Here is a 21,666-nt window from a genome sequence, read left to right as displayed (position 1 = left end):
CATCCAGAGAGGCTGAGTTCTTTTTCTGGCTATAAATTTATGTAAAATTCTAACCATTTGAAAATAATATACACCATTGCTCAATATAGTCTGGGAAATAGCAGTTAAAATGTGTTTTTCTTACAAGAGAAACAGTGACAGTGAATCTTAATGAGTACATTAAATGAATTTAAAATCTGTGTTTATAAAGGTCTTACATCAGGTGCTACAATCTAAAAAGAAGACTCATGGTATTTTAAATTGCTGTAGACACCTATAAGAAAGTTAGAACCCATTGTTTATTGCCATGCAAATTGCAATCTTAAATAGTGGGTTTTTAAATAATTGAAATCTTAGAATGTATAATAAAGATGTAAATTAAGAAAATGAAATTCTGCATTAACTGTGAATTTAGCTAAATAAAATTATCTGACGAAGCAAATTTATCCATCAAAACCAATTGGTACGTGGTTATGTGTGTATTCTGTTGGTGCTGGAAGATGTCTTTGTGCTTGTATCAACACGTGTGACTTCATGTGAAGATTCTTAATGTTCACAGTTCTTGGCAAATGCAGTTTCAGTCCCTGTATAGCCAGCAGTGGATGGTACTGCAGGAAAATGCAGGATTAAAATCGTCCTTGTGTATAATATGTGTGAATCTTTTTCTTTGACCTTAAATTTAAAATGCAAGAGTTTAATCTCTGATTAAAATGTGTAGTTCAGGGGGTGTTCCCTGGTGGTCCAGTGGTTAGGGTTTGGCGCTTTCATTGCCGTGGCCCGGGTTCAATCCCTTGTCAGGAAACTAAGATCCCACAAGCTGCGAGATGTGGCCAAAAAATATATAATATGTATACATATATATATTCAAGGATTGAGTTTGAATTAAATACATTCTATGTTTGTATTATGTAAATGCTTTTACAATCTAGTATTTTTAGCAAAAAGAATACTAACCTTTAAACAGCCTTATGTAAGAGATTTGCAAAGATTAAGCTGGCAACTTCAAATACGAATAAAGTTTTTAAAATTTTAACAATAGATTTTATTTAACACAGTATACCCCAAATATTATTATTTCAACATGACAAAGTTTTGATATGTAGTATTTTATTCATTTAAAAAAATAGATGCTGGCAACATGTGATTTTAAATTCCTTTTTAGTTATTAAATAGAAGCCCCAGTAAATCAGCTGTCACTTAAGGTGTAATCCATGGTAGCTTTCTCGCTCTTAAAGATTGGTAAGTTACAATTTTTTAAAAACGAATTCTACCTTTTAGTTTTTTTAAAAATTTTTAATTTTTGGCTGTGTTGGGTCTTTGTCTTCGTTGCTGCGCCCCTGCTTTCTTTAGTTGTGGCGAGCGGGGGCTACTCTCCGCCGCGGCTTCTCGTTGCGGTGGCTTCTCGTTACAGAGCACGGGCTCTAGGCGCACGGGCTTCAGTAGTTGTGGCTTGTGGGCTCTAGAGCGCAGGCTCAGTAGTTGTGGCACATGGGCTTAGTTGCTCCACAGCACGTGGGATCATCCCAGACCAGGGCTCAAACCCGTGTCCCCGGCACTGGCAGGTGGATTATTAATCACTGCGCCACCAGGGAAGTTCCTGCTTTTTCGATTTTTAAATTCTAAAGTATTGTCTTGTTGGTTCTCCTGAACATGAGCCTATCCTAAGGAGGTAACTCACCCAAATCAGTAAAGCTTCAAGGTAAGAAATTTTAAATTTGTTTTTCCATGTTCAGATTGTCTTTTATGAACACAAGGGCACGTTTTGCTAATTCACAGTCAACCAAAAAGGAAAGTTGAAATACTATTAAGACTGTTTCGTAATTTGTCTTGCCAGAAATGCCATCTTATGGGTTAAGCAGTAGGGGGTGAGTGACCAGGGGTTAAATACGATAAGCATTTTTTTCATAGTCCCTCTATAACGAAGAGTAAAAGGGGGAAGAAGGAGTGACTGTGAAACACAACGAGAAGATAGCTTCAACTCAATGTGGTAAATAGTCACGGTTAAGTGTCAAGGTTCTTGCCCCACGGGGCGCATGTCCACCCCCCCCAAGGGGACAGCACCCTCCTTGGCTGTACACCAGGGGGTGCAGTGCATCCCAAGGGGTACGTCATCATTTGATATACAGCGATGGGGGGGTGCACGGTCCCCCAAGGGGCGCCTGAGCACCCGCCCACGTGGGACAGCACTCCCATTGAGTCAATCTGCCTTGGTAAATATGGTGACCCTAATTAAATCAATCATCCTTAATGGATGCCCTGAGACGTAAGAAGGCAGATTGATTTAATAGGGGCCAGGAAACCTAAGGCGTTTGATTGGTTTAATGAACGCCAAGAGATTTAAGAAGGACGATTGATTTAGTGGGGGTCACGATATTTAAGGGAGCCGATTTAATCAATGAGAACCACATGACTCATGGGGACTGATTTAATCAGTGTGAGTCACGTGATTCGCGGGCTGGTTTAACATGTGGGAGTCACGTGATAAATGGTGCTGATTGACTCAATGGGAGTCACCTGATGTACGGGGCTGATTTAACAATAGGAATCACGCGAGCCAAGGGGCTGATTAAATCAGCTTGGGCACACCCCCAAGGGGGACGGCACCCTCCCCGGCTGTACGCCAGGTGGTGCACGTCCATCTTAAGTGGGGCACGTCCACCCAAGGGGTGCAGTCCACCCCAAAAGGTACATCATCGTCATTTGATGTACCCCAAGGGGTGCACGTCCACCCTAAAAGATACATCATCATTTGATGTACACCAGGGAGTGCACGAGCACCCCAATGGGTGCACGTCCACCCCAAGGGGTACATCATCATCATTTAACAAAAGAGCTACATCAAGAGTCCAAAAAAAACCGTTTTTAATTTTTTTCTCTCTCTCTTCATCTGTGATTCTAAGTTTAGAGCTGTCTGCTGGGATGGCCAGCAACTGACTATTAACTACCAAGGGTGGCGTCTGCCTCCATCTGTTTGTTGTTTGAATGCCAGGAACTGTTCTCCTTGCCCAGTGTACACAGCAGCTAGAGCAACCGCGCTCACAGTTTAGGAGGGAAAGAGGGAAGTAAGTAAGCGAGCACATGGTCACACGCCAGGGCGACGGGGCAGAAACAGCCCTTCATTTGCTCCATCAATCCCTGGGTCATGGTGAGGAACGGTTCTTTGCGGGCCGGGATAATGGCTTTTACATCTCCAGGTAAACCATTCGAGAGCCCCCAGGCCCGGATTTGGAAGAACAAAACGCCAGGAGGGGGGCGGGGGCCGCGCCCGACGAGGCCGAGTGGGAACCGGCCTCCTGCGGGGTCTTGCGGCCGCCGAGGTGTCGCGAGAGCCGGAGCTGCCGCTCGGCTACGCCCGTAGGCCGAGTGGGCCGGGCGCGTTCCGCGGGGCCGGCGGTTTGGGCGAGCTTGCTTGGGCCAGCGAGGGCGCGGGGCTCGGGGCTCGCCCCCGCCGCTCCGGGTAGGCGCGCCGATGGCGTTTCTAGGGTGACGCTGCGCACACCGACTCTCTCCGGGGGCGGAGGAAACACCTATGAACCCTTCGGCCTCCTTCCTGGCCGGGCGCCAGGTGAGCGGCCGCTGCTCCGCGCTTTCCGTTTCCGCCGGCGCGTCCCGGGGAGAGAGGAGAGCAGACCGCGGGGACGACGTGCATTGGGGTTATTCAGGAATCGTTTCTGCTTAAAATTTAAAACAATACCCAGGACGCAGAAGGAAAACGGAGCGTCACATCAGTTTCCTTACCTTAATGAAAATGGGTTGTTCAGCCCAGGCGGAGAGTCGAGTCGCGAGTACTGGGTACTCGCTTTTTAACGATAACATTGGGCATTTGTAGAGCTGCTTCTCTATGTACCTCCTCGCTTCCTGCGCTTCACTTGCTTCACAGTACCCTGCGAGTGGAGCAGCACTCTGATAGACCGTTTTACCAAAAAGTCTTGAAAGTAAACTTGCCCAAGATTTGCAGTTGTCGGCATAGGATAAGATGAACGTGTTTTGCACGCTTGGCCTGTTGCTTGTTTCCTGTATTAGAATACGTGCTCCTTGCCGGCTGCTGTGTCCCCAGCCACTTGGCGCTCGGTAAATATTTGTTGAATGAGTGAGTGAGTGAAGTGGCTTACCAAAGACTGGAATTCAAGTCTTGTGGCTTGGAATCCCTTGACTCCAAATTCCATTTTCTCTGTTTAGTGAGAAACTGTAATTCATTCGTCATTATTATTTATTTACAAATCTTATTTTTCAGAAAGCAATAATGATGTACATGGGCCTCTGGTGAACTTTAAACTACTGTCTTTAAGGTAGAATTCTTAAAGTAACACTTTTAGTTATTTTTTTTTTTTAATTGAAGTATAGTTGGTTTACAATATTGCGTTAGTTTCAGGTACACAGCATAGTGATTCGGTTTTTGGGTTTTTTTGTTTTGTTTTTAGTTCTTTATTTCATAGATGGGGACAGTACCATACTTTGGAATGTGACTTACAACCTTAATAATAAAATAATATTGATAATACTAGCTAATGTTTGTTGGTCATTTATGATAGAACAAAATTATTTTAAGGCAGGACAAGAAAAAGTTAACATAAAGTTTTCTCTGTCGTCTTGCCACTGCTTCCTCCGCTTTGGTGTGTATTGTGCATCTGCATTATACATTAACTAGATCCTTTTAGAAGACGTAGGAATGCCTGCTTGCCAAAAAAAAAAAAAAAAAAGCTATTTTCTCCTGGTGTCAGCAAGGAACTCCCTAGGAGATAACATTCCTTTCTCAATCCTGTAAGGGGTCACAGTGACCCACTACTTGCCTTGTATGCGCAGATCTGCATTGTGTAAAGGTCAATATATTATTTTGATGTGTAGCCCTTTGTCTTGAAAGTGTTTGTAACTGTGTTTTGACCTCTTACAGGCAGAACAGTTCTCAGAGCTTTCTGAAAGACTGTCTCCCAGGTTATAATCTTCAGCTTGGCTCAAATAAAATTTTCCACTTCTTTCTTAGATTGACTATTGATTAATTTTTAATGACACTTACAATGGTGCCAAGTACTGTGAAGTGCTTTACCGAGATTATCTTGCTTAATCCACACAACTCTTAAGAAGTTAAAATGCTGCTATTACCATTTTACAGACAAGGAAATTAAGGCTTAAGGACATTAAGTAACTTACCGAAGGTCTTAGAGCCACTAAGTGGCTAATTCTGGATTCCAACTCAGGTCAGACCAACTTCACTGCACTAGACTTTAAAATGATGTATGCTTAAAAGGAGTTATCGTAGATAATTTTGTTAGGCATGAAAATGGCATCATGGTAATATAAAAACGTTCATTTTTAGAGATGCATACTAAAATATCTAAGAGTAAAAAGTATTTTTTATCAACAACAAAAAGATAAAGGAAAATTGAAACAGATGTGGCAAAATCTTGATAGTGGTAAGAAAGACCTAGGTACTGAGCAAATGGGAGTCTATTGTACTATTCTCTTGTCTTCTGCGTATATTCGAAATTTTTCCTTTACAAAATTTGTTTTTAAGTAGGTATGTTGAGTTTGGATCAGTTACATTTAAACAGTAATTACTTCCTGTTTCCCTTTACTTGACTGCGGTAGAATTTCTGGGGCAAGCTGAGGGATAATATTGTTGATTGATACAAGGAGGGGGTTGACAGCAAAGAAAAAAAAATGCAGAAATGGGTTCATTTGTGATTAACCAATGGAGGTTTTACAAATGGTCCCACTCTTTAAGAGTGGTGTAAATGGTACGACAGAAAGTGATAGAGGCAGAGTGTACAGTAGGTGTGAACTTGCTTTAAATATACATAATTTTGATGCCATGTTATAATCAGTGAATAAAACGTAGTTAATTTAACTACCTTGAATTGGCAGCAAAAGAAGATATAATTGTTTGGAAAATATGCCTTGGCCGATTTATGTTGATTAGTTTTATCCTGACGTGAAGCCACTTTCTATGTTTAGAGCATTGGGTCAGAAGTTGAGATTTCCACTATCGAGAAACAACGGAGAGAGCTACAGCTGCTCATTGGAGAATTAAAAGATCGAGATAGAGAGCTCAATGATATGGTTGCAGTACATCAAAGACAACTTCTTTCATGGGAAGAGGATCGGCAGAAAGTGTTGACTTTGGAAGAACGTTGCAGCAAATTAGAAGGTCAGACATATATGCAGCAGCATGTGTCATGCACTTGTACATGCCAACACGTTAAAAGGGCTCAAGGGAAAGATAGGAATATCTCAACACAATCCCTGCTGCACTGGAGTTTATTTTATGTTTTATTTATTTATTTATTTTTGGCTGAGTTGGGTCTTTGTTGCTGTGTGCAGGCTTTCTCTAGTTGCGGCGAGTGGGGGCTACTCTTCGTTGCGGTGCGCGGACTGCTCATTGCGGTGGCTTCTCTCGTTGCGGAGCACGGGCTCTAGGTGCGCGGGCTTCAGGAGTCGTGGCTCACGGGCTCTAGAGCGCAGGCTCAGTAGTTGTGGCGCGCGGGCTTAGTTGCTCCACGGCATGTGGGATCTTCCCGGACCAGGGCTCGAACCCGTGTCCCCTGCATTGGCAGGCGGATTCTTAACCACTGCGCCACCAGGGAAGTCCCTGGAGTTTATTTTAATTGAAGATAGGATGACATCATGAACACTCACAACAGAACAAACACAATGTGAATTAAAGTAGGGCAAGCAAAGTACTTAACTGTAGAAAGAGGGCTGGGCAGCTTCAGTCAACATGGAGTGTCAAGAGTGCACCTGAAGGAAATTAGTTTTGAGCTAAAGTATGAATGAAGATGCCACAGAACTGGCCATTTCTCTTGAACTGACTCAAAGATTTTAAACCTGGTATTGAACTTGATCTCAAATACCTGAAATAGTCATCTTTTAAAATAAGAGCAATCTCAAAAATGGCTTACAAAAATTTCCTTTTGTACCATATTTTAACTGTCATCCCTTTTCGTGCTGCCCTAAAGTCTGAATGTTCTACTGACACTGCATTAATACTAGAATGTGCTAGAGGGGAAAATACTAGATCTGTTTAATAGAAAGACAACAATATATCGCCTTCTTTTTTACTTATATTACAAAAAGGATTCTGTAAATGCGACAATCTAAATATGAGTAATTTTTCCATTTTGTTGATGACCATCTGATTTTATTCTGACCACACCCACCCAATGTAGATACACATAAACGCAGTATTTAATATGATTGTACGTTAGATGCAATATATCTTATATAATTAATATCTTTTATATAAACATATTAAAGAACAAAGATAACATTATATACAAGCATACCTCGTTTTATTGCACTTTGCAGATATTATGATTTTTAGAAATTGAAGGTTTGTGGCAACCCTGTACTGAGCAAGTCTATCAGCACCATTTTTCCAACACCGTTTGCTCACTTTGTGTCTCTGTGTCATATTTTGGTAATTCTCGTAATATTTCAAACTTTTTCATTATTATTATATTTGTTATGGTCAACTGTGATCAGTAATCTTTGACGTTACTACTACGACTCGCTGAAGGCTCAGATGATGGTTAGCATTTCTTAGCAATAAGTTATTTTTAAATTGAGGTATACACATTGTTTTTTGGACATAATCCTATTGCACACTTAGTAGACTACAATATACTGTAAGCATAACTTTCATATGCACTGGGAAACCAAAATATTTGTGTGACTTGCTTTATTGTGATATTCATTTTATGGTGGTGGTTTGGAACTGAACCTGCAATATCTCCGAGGTCTGCCTGTATAACCATCAGTATCTGGTTTTAAAATAAGCAAGACACCTGAATAGGCATTTCATGGAACACTGAATGGCCAATAAATGTACAAAAAAGTTCTCATTCTCATTAGTAATTAGGGAAATGCAAATTAAGACCATAATGAGACCTGTTTATACTTACCAGCCTGGCAAAAAATATCAGGTATTGGTAAAAGTGTGGAGCAAGGGAAGGCTCATTCACTGCTGGTGGGCATGTCAGCTGGTACAGCTACTTTGGAAAATCATTTGACAGTTCTGGTAAAGTTGAAGATATACATAGCTATGGCCCAGCATTTCCACTTCTAGGAAATCTACTCACCCTTCAATAAGCACATGAATTACCTAAGGATCTTGTTAATATGTAGATTGTGATATAATAGGTCTGTGTATCTAACAAGGTCCCCGGTGATGTCCCTGCTGCTGGTCCAAGGGCCACATTTTGAGTATCGAGGCTCTAGAGGAACTCCTGCAAAAGCACCAAGATGCTTGTAGGAGAATATTTAGAGCAGCATTGTACATCATAGCTGCAAAGTGGAAACAGTCCAAATGGCCACCAGTAGTAGAATGTATAAATACATTTTGGCATGATCATATAATGATATTATACAGCAATGACAGTGCACGAACAGGAGTTACCTACAGCCACATGGATACATCTCAGGATCATAATCTTTTTTTTTTTTTGTCTGTGCCAGGCAGCTTGTGGGATCTTAGTTCCCCAACCAGGGATCGAACCCAGGCCCTTGGCAGTGAAAGCGTGGAGTCCTAACCGCTGGGCCGCCAGGGAATTCCCAGGATCATAATCTTGACCAAAAAAAGCAAACAGAAGAATTCATAGAGTATAATTCCATTTACATATGGTTCAAATTAAACTATTCTTAGGGATGTGGTCATAGATAGTAAAACTATAATAAAAAACAAGGAAAAAAAAACCAACAAGGAAATGAGTAAGATCAGGATGGTGGTTAGGAAGGTGGGAAATTGGAGAGATTGTGTTCAGGAAGTGACATACAGGGCCTTCTGGGTTGCTGCTGGTGTTCTGTTTCTTGACTAAGGTACAATACCGTGCATTTCGTAATAAAAACTTTTAAAAGAAGTATTAACCTTTAACCATGTGTTTTGAATATAATGCATTTTCAGCTTCAAATCTGACCCCAAGTAAGTTATTGATGAAATCTCCCTCAGGTGAACTACATAAAAGAACTGAAATAATCAGGTCACTCACAAAGAAGGTAAAAACCCTTGAATCGAATCACATTGAATGCCAAAGTACTCTTCAAAAGACTCAACTACAGCTTCAAGAAATGGCCCAAAAGGCAACCCATTCCACTCTCCTCTCTGAAGACCTTGAGGTTGGTTTTAAGATAAGCTTCCCTAGCCCAAATTCTGTTTGTGTTTCAGTTATTGAAAAATTAGATTTAAATATTTCCATTAAAAATGCATGTGCGTGTGTATGAAAGTATATCCATCCATCCATCATCATAGTTTTGTGTTCACTGTGGGGCTTTGATTAGCTGCCAGTGCTATCTTGTCTTGGAGAAGAAGCTTCATTACAGCCCTTTTCTAACTGTTAGGCCATCTGTTTGGAAGCATCTATCATTTTATCAACAATGGGTTATTTTAGAAAGCCTTTCTCAGATTCTGAGATCCATATCATCAAGTAGCTTCAAATTATGCTTTCTGAATAACTGTGTCTAATCTGATGAAACAAATATCTATAGCACGTTAGTGGCGCATATTGGGAATAAAATCTGTAAGAGTGATTTTTCAGTTTTCATTTCTAGCTGGTGAGTCATCAGCTATCTTTTGAGCTCATGCTTTTTGAGAGACGCAGTGAGAAAGCCTTTTCTGTTGTTGTTATAGCCTTCATATTCTTGTTTCATAATGATATCAGTATAGATCTTGGTAATATAGTGAGTCTTAATAACTCATACTAATTGTATAGATTTTATGTCTAAAGTTTTTTTCAGATTACTCTTCTAGACAGTTTCTAGCTATAAAATAAGTGAAAACTATTCTGGCATCTCTTGATATGTTGAATTAAAAAATGAAAGCATGTTAGTCAGCTTGGGCTGCCATAACAAAGTACCATAGACTGGGCAGAAATTTCTTTCCTCACAGTTCTGTAGGTTAGAAGTCCAAGATCAAGGTGCCGGCCTGGTCAGTTTCTGGTGAGGGCTCTCTTCTTGGCTTGCAAATGGTCACCTTCTTACTGTGTCCTCATGTGGCAGGGTGAGAGACAGTACATGAGCAAGCTCTCTGGTGTCTTTTCTTATGAGGACACTGATCCCATCATGAGGGCCCCACCCTCATGACCTCATCTAAACCTAATTACTTCTTGAAGGCTCCACCGCCAAACACCATCACATTAGAGGTTAGGGCTTCATAGGGCTTCAACATGTGCATTTGGGCGGGGGGTGCAATTCAGTCCATAGCAGGAAGATTTTTTTTTTAATTAATAAACTTTATTTTTTAGAATAGTTTTAGGTTCATAGTAAAATTGGGTGGAATATACAGAGATTTCTCATAGACCCTGCCCCCTCCCCCAGCCAGCCTCCTCCACTGTGGACATTCTGCATCACAGTAGTACATTTGTTGCAATCAGTGAATCTACACTGACACATCATTGCCACCCAAAGTCCATAGTTTACATTAGGGTTCACTCTTGGTGTTGTACGTTCTGTGGGTTTTGACAAATAATAACCTGCATCCACCATTGTAATGTCATACAGAAGTAGTTTCACTGCCCTAAAAACCCTCTCTGCTCTGCTCCCTCCTTCTCTGCCACAACCCCTGGCAGCCATTGATCTCCTTACTGTCTCCAGAGTTTTGCCTTTTCCAGAATGTCATAGAGTTGGAATCATACAATATATAGCCTTTTCAGATTGGCTTCTTTCACTTAGTAACATGCATTTAAGTTTCCTCCATGAAGATCTCTTTTAAAAAGCCTGATTATTCTTTTTTTCCCAACCAATAAACACATTATGTACACAATAATTATATCAAATCTAGATCTATGGATAAAAAAAAACCCTGATAAGTGGGAATACCCCAATAAGAAATTATTTCAACATAGAGTAAAGATGCACAAAAGTTCATTAATGCTACTTTATTTCAGCAAAGGAAGTCTCTTACTAATCCAGTTTTCATTCTTGCCAACCTGGAAGTATACATTAAAGACCATTAGGAAGTAGACATGTTTATAAACGTAACTGATAGAATTCAGTAGGGCAAAACTGAAGTATACTGAGAAGATGCTGGGGATAATGGGGAAATAGATATTTGTGTTCCTTTTTGATGACTGCCTACTTAGCCCGCTTTGTTACTAAAAAAGCTAAACAGAAAAAACAAAACAGAAGAATGAGCACAGGTTGTGGCTGGTGAGAGTAATGAAAGCTTTTAAATGACTCAATTAGTATTTTATGTTTTCCCTCGTAGGCTAGAAACGAAAATCTCAGCAACACATTAGTGGAACTTTCTGCTCAAGTGGGACAATTGCAAGCTCGAGAACAGGCTCTCACCACCATGATAAAGCTGAAGGTAATTCAGAATCATGATACTTCCACTTGCCAGGCACTTTGTAGTTGATAGCAATGTACATTAAGTTACTGAAGTCCCACAGCGACTCAGATAGGTTGAGCTATCAATGTTGCTCTCTTTTTTTAAATTCTGGTTTTAGAAATGCGGGAAACAAGTTTAAAATGATGCCCCAAGGCACTGAAAGGAGGCAGGACTGCACTGTTGGTCTCTGTCTCCAAGGCCCATTCCACGGTCCAGCATGCCTGCATTCAGCTGGTTTCTTCTGAGGTATCCATTACCGGGTCTCATAAAGTCATTAGCTATCAAATTGCTTGTTAATATGTTTTTTTTTTTTTCATTAATTTATTTTTGGCTGCGTTGGGTCTTCGTTGCTGCGCACGGGCTTTCTCTAGTTGGGGCAAGCGGGGGCTACTCTTCGTTGTGGTGCACAGGCTTCTCACTGCAGTGGCTTCTCTTGTTGCAGAGCATGGGCTCTAGGCGCGCGGGCTTCAGTAGTTGCAGCACATGGGCTCAGTAGTTGTGGCTCGCAGCCTCTAGAGTGCGGGCTCAGTAGTTGTGGTGCACAGGGTTAGTTGCTCTGCAGCATGTGGAATCTTCCCAGACCAGGACTCGAACCTGTGTCCCCTGCATTGGCAGGTGGATTCTTAACCACTGCGTCACCAGGGAAGCCTGTTAATATGTTTTTAATTGAGAAGAAAACTTAGCAGTCAAGTAGTTGATGTAGTCACTAACATGCCATAAACAGTGATTGATAAAGTCTCTTCTATGTGGTAACACGTGTTGAACAGCAGGTGGCTAGAGGAGTGATTTTGGTGTAATGGGACACTCATGTTGATTCATATGTGATTTTTCCCAGCACATTAATGTTTTTGAGCGATCAGGGACAAGCTTTCATAAAATTAAAAAGAAAATATTAAAATCTATAGAATTGTCTTTAATCAAGTAGTGACCAGTTTCCTGGCTTCAGCAACCTCTACAGTGTCCATCATAGCAAACTCCTGGTGAAGCTGAAGAGGATTGCCTGACTGATGTGTCTGCAGTGGCATTTGCTGAACTGTGTTCTTGTACGTAACAGGACTACTGTTTCTTTGCTACTGGTCTGATCACAGAGTTCCATCGGTTTTTGAATGGTCTGCCCAAACCCTGTTTTTCCCATAAGTCCTAACGTGAGATGTGCAGACTGTGAAGTATTTTAGGAACGCATATAGGATGCTATCGCAGAAACCTTTGTCCTTAAGCAAAGGTAAAACCTGCAAGTAATAGTTATTCCACATGAGTGGTGGGGGAGTACTTTTGCTTATTTTTATTTTTATTTTTAAAATTAATTAATTAATTTATTTATGGCTGTGTTGGGTCTTCGTTTCTGTGCGAGGGCTTTCTCTAGTTGCGGCGAGCGGGGGCCACTCTTCATCACAGTGCGCGGGCCTCTCACTATCGCGGCCTCTCTTGTTGCGGAGCACAGGCTCCAGACGCGCAGGCTCAGTAATCGTGACTCACGGGCACAGTTGCTCCGCGGCGTGTGGGATCTTCCCAGACCAGGGCTCAAACCCGTGTCCCCTGCATTGGCAGGCAGATTCTCAACCACTGTGCCACCAGGGAAGCCCCTTATTATTTTTATACTTTCAGGTGTTATTTGAATTGCTTTTCAACAAGCACATAGATACCTTTTATGTAATTAAAACAACCACCTCAACAATAAGAGGTTCTGAATTGGGTAGGTTTGGGATAAGGTCTTGGAGTCTGTCATTTTAACAAGCTGAAAAGAAGGGGAGGAAGAGAGGGCCTATGAGATTTATCTGTAATGCAGAGAATAAGCCCCCTCAAGGGTCACCAGCCTTCCTATTGCTATTACAGTTTCATAGGTAATCAAATGTTTGCTTCTAAACTTTGTGAGACAGTAAACTATGGTGGTTCGTGCATGGTTTCAGGGGCAGCCGGCTAAGTTCAAATCGGAACTCCGTCACTAACCAGTTGTATAACTGTGTCCACTTTACTGTCGAGTCCTCTGTCATGTGGGGAGTAACAATAGTCCCTACCTCAGAGAGTTACCGTGAGGATTAAACGAGGTAACACATGGAAAGTGCTTGGAATGAAACCGGGTACACAATGAGATCTTTTTTTTTTTTTTAATTCTTTTTGGGGTATAGTTGATTTACAATGTTGTGTTAGTTTCAGGTGCGCAGCAAAGTGAATCAGTTATACATATACACATATCCACTCTTTGTTTTTAGATTCCTTTCCCATATAGGTCATTACAGAGTATTGAGTAGAGTTCCCTGTGCTATAGCAGGCTCTTACTCATTCTCTATTTTACATATAGTAGTTTGTATATGTCAATCCCAATCTCCCAATTTATCCCTCTCCCGCAATGAGATCTTAATAAGTGTAGTGTTTTCTTATTGTTTAGTTGGAATTTTAAAATCTTATGTAACAGTTTTCGAATTTGGTTTGTAGGACAAAGATATTATCGAGGCAGTCAATCACATTGCTGACTGTTCGGGTAAATTTAAATTGTTAGAGCATGCCTTACGCGACGCTAAGGCGGTGGAGACCTGTATTGTGAAAGAAAAGCAAGATTATAAGCAGAAATTGAAGACACTTAAGATTGAAGTCAATAAGCTAAAAGGTAAGGAAGAGGCATAAATTTAAGCATTTTATCTTGGGAATATATTTCTTCATTTGGGTTCACTTAATCTCATAACTGAGAGTAGGTCTGTTGTTAGCTTTAGGTCCTACCATGAGATGTTCATTTCATTTGTATAGAATTATGCTGCAATTTTTTGTGTTACAAGATAAATAACAGAGTTGGGGGTAACTGCCTAATGCGTTCTATTTTAAAAATAATCCTGCCTTTGCTGTACCGGCTAGCTCTTGCTACTATACGCTTTGTAGCAACCAACGACAGTATCTCAGTGGCATGCAACCACGAGCATTTGAGAAACTCATGTATCTGGAAGCCACATGGGAATTGGCTGATCTCTGTTGGGCCCAGCTGAGCTCCTCCACTGGGGCATCTCCTCCTGCCCGGTAGGCTAGCCTGGGCATTTCTTCCCACGGTGAAGGCAGAAGCTTAAGAGAAGCAGAAAGATGGGAGGACCTATATATACCATCACTTCCCCCTCATTCTGTGGCCAGAGTGAGTCACATGGCTGAACCCAGAGTCAGACAATCCTCTGTGGGGGGATTTACAAAAAATCGAGGGAGGAATGCAGAGAGGGGTGAGGAGTTACCACTAACAACACAAACTCCCAGAGTGGCTTTTTGGTGCATGTTTTATTTTGGGGGGAATTCCTTTTGTGTCCTCCTGTTCTATTTTCATTCTCACAGTAACCCCACAGTTTATTTTTCTACTACTTGAAGTTTTCTAATGAAACGAAGGCTGGGTATGCCAGATAGGTTAGTGCTGTGGACTGGAATATGGATCTAGGTGATGGAGTAAAAATTTATATTCGTCTGCAGAGGATGTGGAGGGAGGCCCACTTTTCTCTGGCCTTTCCCCACTGTGGGGCAGGGGAAGCTGTTGGATGGAGGCGCCATCCAGGTCTGAAATCTGCACCCAGACTGTCCCGTTTATAAGTGGTCATCACATTAGACACGAAGACTGACTCCTGCTGTGGAACAAGCAAACTTAGAATGACAGAGCCGTGCGATGGTGCATTTGCTCCGCCTCTGTCCCTGGTGGAATCCCTCATGAGGCAGGGAGTTGCTGTTCAAATTGTGAAAGGCTATCGGGGCAGATTTAATTTAAAAAACTCCACCTCCTAAAATCTTGTTCCTATGATGCCCTGACTAGTGGTAAATCATAATTTTGTCTCCATTTGTAGCTTCAGCTAAAATCATAATCGTACTATAAGCCCCTTGACAGCAGGGACGGACTCTGTCTTCTCCTTTTTTGGACCCACAGTTAATAGCACAGCCCCTGGGTTACACTGTAGGCATTCGCTAAGTATTTATTGAATGCTGTGTTTACCTAGGTAAGATTTAAAGTAAAAAGAAGTCTGTTTTATCAACTTTTATGTCTTGTTTTATAAATTCAATATTTATGAAAAAAATAAAAGCAGCATCATGGATAGTGTACTAGAGAGTGAGGGAAAGAGACTCATTTAGTTTGGGTGCGCTGGGAAGGCGTCTTTGAAGAGAACATTAGAGCTGAAACTTGGATGATGGGAAGAACCAGTCGTGCAAAGATCTGGGCCAGGACCTTCCAGGCAGAAGAAACAGCAAATGCAAAAGCCCTGGGGTGGGTTTTGAGGTTGGGGCCAGTGTAAGGAACAGATTGAAAGGGCAGGGCCAGGCTGTGCAGGCCTTAAGGTAATGAGTTTGGATTTCCTCCTAAGTGTAGCACAAGGGCTTGTAACAGAGAAGCGACGCCAGCAGATGGCCCTGATGGCTCCGTGGATAGTAGGCTGCAAAGGGAGAGGCAGGGTTCGAGCAGGGAGACAATGGGAGCCTTGGCCAGGGTCACTGCTGGGGGTGCAGTGAGATGTTAGATGAGGGACATATTTTGGCTGTAGATCGAACAGGACTTCATATTAATTGGAAGCGGGTGCGGAGGACATGAGAGGTATTCACAGTGTATATTCTTCTAGGAACTAGTATTTATTTGAGGACTTTTTTCCCCCTTTTTTCCCCCTATTTGTGAAGAGGATCTAAATGAAAAGACAACAGAAAATAATGAACAACGAGAAGAGATCATTCGCCTCAAGCAAGAGAAAAGTTGCCTGCATGATGAATTGGTTTTTACTGGTAAAAATAGATAATTAGTTTAAGTAACCTGAACGTTCTACGATACTACCATGACGGGCTAAATGAATTGTACCTCTCTCAAAATACTTTATGTATTTAATTAATTTATTTTAACACCCTTTGAGAAATGAGGAGGGACCAGGCAGGGAATTTTAAAGCTGTTATCCTGCCTCCCAGTTCACTCTGTTTCCTCTTCTGTGAAATGAGCTGCTCTCCCTTCCAGCTTGAGTGCGTGACTATACTAGCTCACTAAAAACATAGCACTTGTGCTTAAAAGTTCAATAAGAAAGAATCTTATGAGCCAAGTATTTGCAAATACTAGATAAAAATTAGGAATTCAACATTTTTTCAATTTTGCAAATAGACCACCTGTAATTACGACAGTTGGAAAGTACTCATGTGTTTTGTTACATCAGTATGACCGCAAAATAATAATGTTGGAGATGAATTTTTCATGACTTAAAAGCAAGTTTGTCAGTAAGGTGTGTAACTTAGGCCCCCTTCTGATAAACATAAAAGTGGCACTCCCCACTCTCCCTCACCGCCATGTTCTCCTACACTCTAACCCCAACCCACCCCAGTATGTCAGAGTTTCTAGCCTCCCCTTTCTCTGCTCCCAACTGAGAATCACTGATATTTAGAGCTTATCTATATATGGCCCTGACAGCCAAGAAGATTTTGTTAGACTTTAATTTGGTAGTTTGTATGAAGAAAATCATAGGTTTGGAGGTAAAGTTCCAAACAGAAATTAAATGAACTGGGACTTCCCTGGAGATCCAGTGGTTAAGACTCCACGCTTCCACTGCAGGGGGCACGGGTTCGATCCCTGGTCAGGGAACTAAGATCCCGCATGCCATGTGGTGTGGCCAAAAGAAACAAGAATTTAATTAATTAGGTGAACATGTTTGGGTCTACTCATACCTACCCTCAATTGTCTTTCCTGCTAGGAAGAGACTACATTTCTATAAGTTAAAGGGCAGAATACAGTATTATATTACATTTTTTTCAAATAAAATGAAATTCTTAATTTTAATCTCATGGGATTAGAAGAGTGGGGAAATGCAGTTTTCTACCACTAGAGGTCACTATTTCCATTATTTCTAGGATTACTGTGTCTCAAAGTAATTATCTCTTACATTGTTACAGATGCTTACATAAAGATATACATCTATACATATGTTTGTAGCTTTACAGTTGAATTCCTGCAATCTTTGGATCGGCATCTGTGTGCCAGGCACTCTGCTAGTTGACTAAGAAGCTCATAGGCCCAAAGAGAGTTTAGTGCTCTACAGATGCTGTGAATAAAATGTTGTGCGAGGTCAGAGGAAGGAAAAACATTTACAGAACATTTTAATAATCTCCTTTCTTTTTGGTTCATCTATTTTTACTCATTCTATTATGTGTTACTAGGTAAAGTATATGTAATTTCTTAGATAATACTCTCATAAATCCATTTTGTGAAATATTTTTTTTATCATTTCCTAAGCTGATTTCTTAAATATCTTTTCTATTCGTACCACTGTCTCAGAACAATTTTTGTGTGTTTAAATTATAAAAGTGAATTAAAGCCTGAAAAGAATTTTTAAAGGCTTAACATGATAACATGCTATCAGGTGTCATGGCTAAAAATTAACACATTTTATTCAAGGTTGGAAGATGTCTTAAAAATGTACTTCTAAGTTCAAAACTTCTTTTTCCTCTTGTTGAAGATGAAGTTCTTCACAGAGGCTTAGAGACATGTTTCATTTGTACATGTTGCATATAAGAAGTTCGCAAATAAAACAGTGATACTAGTTTACATTTCTGTGGCCCTGCGAGTCCCGTAAACAAGGCCCTGTGAGATTGAGTGAAGGTCTCCCAGGCAGTAAAAGGCACAGAAGCTTGATCAGAATTTGGCAGGTCCAGACTTCAGCACCCTTTCCTTTGTGCTGTCTTCCTTAGGCTGCCCGCTCAGGCAGGTGTCAGCAGAGTTCCATACCTCTTTGTCTTCAGTGACCAACTTGTGAAATAGGCGGACTCACTCCACTTTGACCAAACCCAGATAACCCAGCCACGTACGAAAGTATCAGATCTAAGGAAACAATTCTATTTCATGCAACAGTAGATTATTCTAAAGTCAGATTAAGGCAGTATTGAAATATATTTAAAATTATCCTTGAATGCCAAATAAAGTAGCTGGCTTTTGTTTAGGGGCTGTGCTGTGTCCAAAACAAGTATCTCTGAGTGCTGGGAATGCACCCAGTGTGTGATCATGCTGTTAACGGAAGAGGTGGGTAGAGCTGAGAGCAGCCCGGAGTCCCAGACGCCCTGAGGGTGTCACTTCCACCGAGAAAGAGCTACTGTTTTACTGTTTTCTTTGTGCATAGAGTTGAATTCACATAAACTAAATGCGACTCTACATAAACATTGCAAGTGCACTGTAGGCTTTTGTTATGGTGTTGACTCACCTAATGCAAAGAAATAAGTTCAGAATTGAAGAGACGTAAGTTTTAAATCCGACGCCGTGGCTTTCACTGTGCCACGTTCTCAATTCTGTGCACGAGGATTACCTTTAAAAGTAAGATGATGCGGGACTTCCCCGGCGGTCCAGTGGTTAGGACTTTGCCTTCCAATGCAGGGGGTGCAGGTTCGATCCTTGGTCGGGGAGCTAGGATCCCACATGCCTCGTGGCCAGAAGGCCAAGTCATGGAACTGAAGCAGTATTGTGGCAAATTCAATAAAGACGTTAAAAATGGTCCACATCGGACTTCCCTGGTGGCGCAGTGGTTAAGAATCCGCCTGCCAATGCAAGGCACACGGGTTCGATCCCTGGTCTGGAAAGATGCCACATGCCGCGGAACAACTAAGCCCGGGCGCCACAACTACTGAGCCTGCGTGCCACAACTGCTGAAGCCTGCGTGCCTAGAGCCCGTGCTCCACAGCAAGAGAAGCCACCGCAATGAGAAGCCCGCACACCGCAACGAAGAGTAGCCCCCGCTTGCCACAACCAGAGAAAAACCCACGTGCAGCAGTGAAGACCCAATGCAGCCCCAAATAAATAAATAAATAAAAATTTTTTAATGGCCCATATCAAAAAAAATCTTAAAAAAGAAAAAGGTGATGCTGCAGACCCGTATCAGAAGGGCTGAGTATTAAGCGTGTTTGGCCAGGAGGTGGTGGCTTTCACAGATCCCTCCTCACGCTTTATTCCGCCTGGTCCCCAGTGACCGCCAGCAGACACTTTGCAGAAAAGCTGTCTCAGTAGAGTTGCTGTCTCCAGCAAAGCTCATGCCTTTGTCCTTAAATGGTTTCTGTGACGCTCCAAATGTAAAGCGATAATAATCAATATTTGTATTCTTTTTCATCCATGAGAAAAATGACATGTGGAAAAGGTGCTTTGTTAATAAACCATAGAAGTTGTAAATTTTGATTTAGGCTGCACCTGATTTTCTCAAAACCGATTCATGTATTAATAATTAAAGGGTCATTTTATGCATTTAGCTTGAACTTCTTATAAAGATAATGGTTTTTTTTAGGTGAGACATTTATTGTTGATCTATCACTTCTATGTGAATGAAATTATTTCCCCTTAAGCATAATATTAATATTTTTTTCCCGTACAAGTCTTCGTATAGCACTTTCGATCTTTCCTTTCTGGGGGTTCTCATCTGCCAAGTTCTGAAACTTTTTAAAATACTGATTTCTCATACCCCAACTCTAGTAACAGCGAAGTGTCTGCGTTTCAGCAGAATGTTTATGGTCTTTGTAAAAGAATGAAGATTTAAAAAAAAAAAAACCTCTGTTCTGTCTTTTTGGGCTAGAAAATTGAGTGTAATACTATGTATATTAAAGAAAATTCTGAATCTTAATTACCCATCAGGTAAAGAGTTTTCAAGAAAAAGAAAGTCTGTAAAGGAGTGCTGGACTTTCATTAAAATGGAAAGACAAGTTTGTCTACCTATGGGGTCACCTCATAGGTCCAAATATCTTCAGTTTTTGCTCAGTGAGAATACATACAAGTGGCCTGATTGTGAGATTATATCAGATTGACTTACATACTGGTGAAAATAGTGATTTTTTTTTTTTTTTTTTTTGCCCCTGTAATGTTAGTTTTTTTTCTGTTGGTAAAGGTAATATGCTGTTTGGATTTTTACAAGGAAAATGCATTTGTAAGTTACCTGTGTAATGTGAATAAGTAAGTAAAGAATAAAGTAATATGTATTAAATTTAGAGATTTAGAAACCACCCCCTCAAAAAAAAAAAGAGGAAAATAATTGTCATTAATCCTTCCATCTAAAAAATAACTTAATTTGATACTTCAGTATACTTGCTCTCAGCCTTTTTCTATGCATATCTACATACAGACACACACGTAATTTGAGCAGAGAGTTGGTACAGTTTTGAATACTTTTTTGACTTAACATTAATTATATTGTGAAAGTTTTCAAATTTGGTGAAGGATCTAGTCAGAATCACTGATTAAAGCTCTTTCCAGCCATCCATTTTGCAATTTTAAAATTCAGGAAGGAGGGGAAAAAAGTTAGCCGCGCATAAACTTGTTGGAAATGAAGAGGTTTGTGATGATATGGGCTGGTGAAAAACGTTTTAATAATATTTGTTCTTAAATAGTAGAGAGAGAAAAAAGGAAAGACGAGTTACTGGATATCGCAAAGTCAAAGCAAGAACGCATGAGCGCAGAGCTGCATAATCTGAGACAGGTAGGTTCCCACTTAACCTTCTCTATTAGGTGGGAAACGCTTATAAACAAACATCAAATTAGGAAAAGTGTATGCCCAGTGATTTCGTTTATGATGCTTTTGGAATCCTGACTACATTAAAGGTATATCATATTAACCTAGCAGATAGGGTCTTGCTTATGGTAATGAAAGGTTAGGAGACTAGTTACATTAACAAATCTCAGTGCTAACATAGGAAAAATAAAAGCAAACATATTCAGCATACTTCTTTAGTCACTATCTGATCTGTTTTGGCATTTGAAAGTGCCAGTTGTTGGCTCAGTTTAGCTTTGTTGTTACACTTTATTTTGATGTATCAATATCTACGGCAGATTTACATAAAACAACAGCGTGACCTGCAGTTTCTTAATTTCAATGTGGAAAATTCTCAGGAATTAATACAGATATATGACTCAAAGATGGAGGAATCAAAGGCCCTGGAATCCAGGTAATCTTAGTATGATGCTATTAATATGATCTTGTGTTTTATTCCGTCATTCAGTCAATATTTGTTAAGTACTTGCTGTGGACCAGTACTTAAGTACTGTTTGGTAGGTAGTAGGGAATAAATATATGTGAGCTAATCCTGGGTTGTAGTGAGAATTTTAGGCATGATCTTAATTTAACCATTTGATTAAATTCATTAAACACATTATTTGTGTGCTTGTGTAGAAGGCTTTGAGCTAAAATAGAAATTACAGAGATGAATCATTTATTCATTCATTCAGCACTCAGTATTTTAGGCACGGGCTAGGAATAGGGAAAATGAAGATATATTGGGCATGGTACTTGCTTAAAATAATGCCAAAGAATGGTATAAATAACTGCAGTAGGAGTTCAGCTGAGGGTGATCTCTGCTCTCAGCTTGATTTTCCCATTTTCCTTGTTAATAGGAGGAGATGTCTACTCTTACCTATAAAAGGCAGTGTG

The 21,666-nt window shown here is 40.6% G+C and overlaps 1 protein-coding gene across 4 annotated transcripts in view; it reads left to right on the top strand.

Moving 5' to 3' along the window:
• The first annotated feature begins 3,129 nt into the window (after window positions 1-3,129).
• CCDC62 (coiled-coil domain containing 62) overlaps window positions 3,130-21,666 on the top strand; it is a 42,709-nt gene continuing 24,172 nt past the window's right edge. The window contains exons 1-8 of one of the 4 annotated variants that reach the window (XM_068562961.1): window positions 3,130-3,173; window positions 5,932-6,124; window positions 8,921-9,087; window positions 11,174-11,275; window positions 13,730-13,901; window positions 15,920-16,021; window positions 20,630-20,718; window positions 21,069-21,184. In XM_068562961.1, the coding sequence (XP_068419062.1) occupies window positions 6,034-6,124; window positions 8,921-9,087; window positions 11,174-11,275; window positions 13,730-13,901; window positions 15,920-16,021; window positions 20,630-20,718; window positions 21,069-21,184 (839 nt within the window). In that variant the 5' untranslated portion in view covers window positions 3,130-3,173; window positions 5,932-6,033. Of the gene's footprint in view, window positions 3,174-3,384; window positions 3,545-3,907; window positions 4,051-5,931; window positions 6,125-8,920; window positions 9,088-11,173; window positions 11,276-13,729; window positions 13,902-15,919; window positions 16,022-20,629; window positions 20,719-21,068; window positions 21,185-21,666 lie in introns of those variants that run through there. The other 3 variants (XM_068562958.1, XM_068562960.1, XM_068562959.1) reach the window with 3 other exon arrangements.

This window comes from Eschrichtius robustus, chromosome 14, assembly GCF_028021215.1.
Source record: "Eschrichtius robustus isolate mEscRob2 chromosome 14, mEscRob2.pri, whole genome shotgun sequence".
Taxonomy (NCBI): domain Eukaryota; kingdom Metazoa; phylum Chordata; class Mammalia; order Artiodactyla; family Eschrichtiidae; genus Eschrichtius; species Eschrichtius robustus.
This window is presented reverse-complemented; position numbering and strand designations above follow the sequence as displayed.